This window comes from Lipotes vexillifer, unplaced genomic scaffold (genome assembly GCF_000442215.2).
Source record: "Lipotes vexillifer unplaced genomic scaffold, Lipotes_vexillifer_v1.1 scaffold814, whole genome shotgun sequence".
Lineage (NCBI taxonomy): Eukaryota > Metazoa > Chordata > Mammalia > Artiodactyla > Lipotidae > Lipotes > Lipotes vexillifer.
The window spans coordinates 1428852-1434415 of record NW_006784081.1 but is presented as its reverse complement, the minus strand read 5'-3'; the positions used below and the strand labels follow the sequence as shown (position 1 = coordinate 1434415).

General features: G+C 31.4%; 1 protein-coding gene across 1 annotated transcript; it reads right to left on the bottom strand.

The window, feature by feature from the left end:
* Window positions 1-4414: 4414 nt before the first annotated feature.
* LOC103072849 (olfactory receptor 2T11-like) lies at window positions 4415-5041 on the bottom strand. The gene has a single exon (XM_007456517.1). The coding sequence runs from the start codon at window positions 5039-5041 to the stop codon at window positions 4415-4417; it is 627 nt and encodes a 208-aa protein (XP_007456579.1).
* Between the last annotated feature and the right edge of the window lie 523 nt (window positions 5042-5564).

Here is a 5564-nt window from a genome sequence, read left to right as displayed (position 1 = left end):
CAACAGATTTTTATTCATTTTGTACTCTGCAGCTTTACTGTATTTATTATTTCTAATAGTATTTGATGGAGTCTTTAAGGTTTTCTATATATAAAATCATGTCATACGCAAATAGTGATAGTTCTATTTCTTCCTTTTTAATTAAGATGTCTTTTAAGTGATACACAAAATGAATAATAAATCATAAGCATTTTGTAAAATAATGGGAGTTGTATATTTTCTAACATCTAAGAAATATTCACAAGAAATGAATTATTTTTTCCAAATTCTCAACAAATTATTATAATTCACGTCACACTATTTTCTATAAAGTTAGAAACTGCATGAATACACAGAAACATGGTGAACATTTCTCCCAAGTAAAAATTTGAAGTTTAAAGTTGTCAACATCTTAAAAATTAAAAACACTCTCTGTAAAAGTTTTCTAGTAAAAGAGTAATAACTTTTAATGGCATAGTTACATACCTATGGACTAAGGAGTTAATTCCAAGCAATATATAAAAATTAAAGGGTCACAGTTAAGCTGTACCTAGGTAAATAGACTTTCATAAAACAAAAATAAATAATATCAAAAGCAGATGTGTCAACATCCAAATTAGAGAATAGAAATTTCAAAACATATCCAAATAAATTAACAATAAGATACTAAAAACTAAATGGAACAAAATACTCTCCAGAGAGATAAATCTTAATTTGAACATATGTTGAACATTGGTCATCCTACATGATATGACTCAGAGTGTGATTAAATGTTAACATTTTAAATGCAATTAAGTGCCCGCACTGTTAAGCATGAATGCATATAATTGTTTTGTGTTCACTTAGTGGTGGCATTGTAAAGTGATAGTTAAAATTCAGCAATCTCTTCTTGAGATTTGATATTTTCTTCTTTCTTTATATCTAAGTTATGGGTAAAAAGAGAATCTCTTAAGCTCACATTTATTTATTTCTTAAGCTATTTCTTTATAATAACTTGTAAATATATTTTTGGTGGCCTTATGCCCATATCTGAAGTCAAACCAAGTGTTAAAATCAAGTACAAATAGATACCAGACTTGAAAATTACCTGAGCAGGCAAAACCAATTAAGACATACAAGCAAAATTTAATTAAGCTTATTCTGCACAGCAAGCAAAACTTATCATAGACCACTTCTTTTAAATGCCTCTGGAAATCATAACCAAAACAAACTGTTCCCCCAAATAGCTATGAGGTAACCACTTTAACCAATCCTCTATCTACCTCTTGGAAAGCTCTAATTTTATAACCAATCACTGTAAATAATAAACAGCCTCTGTGCTCCCAGTCTATAGGCTGTCTTATAACAATATTCCTCTGAGCCTCATTCCATTGTTAGTTTAAAAGCTCCTAGGTAATGAACCATTTTTATATACATAATAAACACAACTTACTATTTTTGTAATCCAGTGCTTTTATCTCTGCTACTTCCAAATTCTGACACATGAAATACTATGAGGTAGCAGAAAAAATAAACACAATTCTCATATGCATACAAAATAATTTAATATGTTCAATGTTAAAAAAATAATCTGTCAAAAAGATACAAACACTCTAATATAAAGACTGATTAAGTTCAAGAACACAATGTTAAAATGTAGAAAAACGCATTTAAAAATTTCTCATCATTGGTACAAAGTAAGTAAAATATTTTTTAAGTTAACTAACTGGACAACGTTAGCAAAGCAGGAAAGAGAATGCACATTCTTGTACATTGGTAAATGGATTATAAATCCATATACAATTTCAGTCTTCCTGTACATAGGTATCAAAAATCTTAACAGTATACATATAGTAACACTCCCTAGTTAAACTATATGAATGGTTACTAAGGACATAGTAAAGTCTTCTCTTTAAAAGAATAGCAAATTCAATATTCACAGAGACCTGTCTGCTAATGCACGTAAATGAAAATGTACAGTTGAGAAGGGTGGCCAATGGTAGAAAGCCATTCCTGGGTGAGAAACACAGGAGTGGCTCAGCTCCATCTGATAATCCATGGGAATATGTATGTTTATTATTTCAAAATCTAGGGATTTTTCTCTCAGTATTAATATTTGTATGTGACAACTAATTTTAAATATTGGTTCAATGGGTTTTCAAACACTATGAAGAGTAACAGAAGTCTTTGCTAAGTTGAATATTTCACCTGAAACAGAAATTTGTTACTTCTTGATTCGCCAACTAGATTAACTTCCAAAAATCGAAAGGAAGAGAATGGGTGACCCTGATTTGAATGTATGCACATTGCTGGGTCAGTATCTGTGGCCAGACAGATGGAGCAATATTGTCTGGGCCTGAATCACATGTTTGCACATATCACTAAGGGTTAGGATTCTGTGATGGACAGACAAGTCAAGACCCTGACAATGAAAATGAAGGAGATGTATTTTCTGAATATACAGTTGTGTGGTTACCAGAAATATTGCAACAAGGGGTTATCTGTTCAATATACACAATTTGTATAGTTCATTTTCCTGAAGTAGAGAGTCCAGATATGCTATGGGGTAGGCTAAACCTATGGGAGAGGTAAAACATTTATCTATAGGGTGACTGAAATACTGGGACAATTTAATGTATATTAGTTTATGAAATTCTGGTGCTTTGTTACCTGAAAAAAATCACAGTTTGAAATTATTGGCTAACTAAAAAAGTGAGAAAAGAGAAATAATTCTCTTTTAAATAAGTAAGTGAACAAAGATGGTCACCTAATACAAAGAAATAATTTTTACATGCACACTTTTTACATTCATTTCAGTTTATTTTTGATCTATTTATTAAACATCTCCTGTCAGATTTTCTCTATTGAAGAATCATTACTTACTCCTGAAAATCTCCATAGGACCCATTATCATGCAATTAATAGAGTGTGTTTATTAAAAATATAAGCAGGGATTAAAAAATTCAAATATTAGAGTATATTATAAAACTATAAAAATGAGAACAGTTGTTATCTCTGGAAAACAATTATATTTACTTTCATTGCTATGGTGGATCAGGTCTAGCTGAGAACATAAGATCTAATTAAGTATCTTTTCAGAGTGAGAGACAATTTATTGCTTATTAAATACAGCTGCAGGACTATATGTAGACACAAGGATAAAATATTTTTAATCTAGTTGAAGATGTAGTTCTAATTTACATTTAAAAGACAAAAACAACCAGTAAAAAGATAAATGAAAGTACAAAACAAATTATGTGGAGTGATAATATTTCTTAATAACCAAAATTACTCAGTGAAAGTTGTATAAATTCAAATGTGTAATTTATGGCCACAGCATTGAACTATAAGAGAATTAATGAATTTTTAAAAATAAATTGTTAAAGGTCAAATATGTCAATAAGTCAAATATGTAAAAAATATAAAGATCAGAAATAATAAATGGGTAAGTGTAGCATGAAAAAAATCCAAAACAAGAATGTTAATATAGCACACACACAAGAAAATTTTCAAAATCAATTGAAACTAAATGAATAAATATATATTGCAATTACAATGAGGACTCATCATTTACTAACTCAATAAAATAAAAAGCATAAAATCATATATACCAATTTTATGAATTGGTTTGTATACACATAAACTATGCACACACATGTACATATCTATTTGTTATGTTATAAATGTACATGACTCATCAATTTGATAAGAAAAAAAAATCAAGAAAATAATTATTCCCTTGGACCCACTATTTTCACTTTTGAAGATTCAGCAAGAAAAAAGTATTTTTCACAAAGTGGGACCTTTCATAGAAAGAAGTTTATAATTTGGAAGGAAATGGTATGATAAATTTAAAAAATAGTTAAATAGACTGCTATAATTATAAAGTCAAACTACTATAGATAATTAGTTAAATATTATCAAAGCTATACTATTGTGGTTCTAGAAATTAGTAAAACAAAACAAAACAAAACAAAACAAAACAAACATACAACATCACTTCCAATATAAAGTGGTAAGAACAAGAAGAAAATTTTGTGTTTGTGAGCCACACTTGAATAATATATTCAAAATTAAATATGTTGTCATAAGAATTGGAAAACAAAGTTCTGAGCAATAAGTATTGACAAATATTGTTACAATACAGTGGTTTAGGGAAAATTAGTTTAAAATGTAGTATAGAGTCAATACTACTTAGGATTCACATTTTTTCTCTTCCCTAATTAAAAAAAAAGAGTTGTTTTTTATATTGATTGTTGACTGGCAGATTTCTGACATTGCATTTTTCTTAATAAATGTGTGAAGCTCTTATGAGGTATAGCAGGAAGGCATGCTCTGTTTCATTAGTAGTCCACAGGGAATAGGATGAAGTGGTTTGGCCATGAGATGTCAACAGAAAAGTACCATTTGCTGGCTGTATATTGCTCATCTCTGTTACAGTGAAATCCTTTTGTAATTAAGGTCTATCCTTTCTTCTTCTATTCTCAATAGATATCAACTTCTTATGGTTACTTTTCTTCTGAAGACCTTCCTGAGGGCTCCAGCCATCTCTGTTTCTCAGACTGTAGATGAGGGGATTGAGCATGGGAGTGAGGATGGTGTAAAAGATAGAGACCACTTTGTCCTGCTCAGCAGTGTGATAGGCTTTGAGGAGAAAATACTTGATGATGACTATTCCATAGAAAAGTGTCACCACAATCATATGGGAAGAACATGTTGCCAAAGTTTTCCTCATCCCCATGTTTAATCCTAATCTCAAAACAGTGTAGAGAATCTGCCCATATGAAGCCATGATGGCAGGTATTGGAAAGAGGAGAAATACAACACCACTGACAAAAAGACCATTTTCATAAAGAGAAGTGTCAGCACAAACAAGTTTCAGGAGAGCTGGGATCTCACAGAAGAAATGATGGATGTCCCTGGAGCCACAATAAGGAAGATTCAGAACATAGACAACATTGATGAAGGCATTGAGAAGTGCATCCAGCCAAGTGCCAACCACCATGAAAATACAAACTGTAGGGCACATGAGAACTGAGTAGTGGAGGGGATGGAATATTGCCACATAGCAGTCGTAAGCCATGACTGCCATGAGAAGGAACTCTGCTCCCACCAGAGTCATGAACAGGAAGAGCTGAATTACACAATTACTATAGGAAATGTTGTTTTTTCCAGACAAAAGTAGAGATATACAAGAGGTCCATCAAAGAAAGTTAACTGAAAAGAAATTTCATAGGCGTATGGAGGTGAGAGTCCAACCAAATGAGAATCACCATCATAACATTGACAATATGGGCGACAAGAAAAACTAGGAAGATGAAAGTAAAAAGTAGCTTGGGGGTCTGGATTTGGTAAAACAGTCCCAGGAGAACAAAGTCAGTCCCGGCGGTCCTAGTTTTCCGTATCTCCCTTCTGTCCATCCTAATTCATTACCTTGGATAGAGTTTACAAAAATCTTTAGGTCCACTCTCTATCCACTTTTGTACCACTCTTATTTTACAATGTGTCACTTTCATTTTCTTCTTAGCAATATCAGTGACATATTTTATATATAAATGTGGTTTGACTACATTTAATTATATGTGTTTATCACAGAATGTTGTCAC

Coding starts and splice junctions, on each gene's coding strand:
- LOC103072849 (XM_007456517.1), bottom strand. CDS start 5,041: ATGGCTTACGACTGCTATGTGGCAATATTCCATCCCCTCCACTACTCA.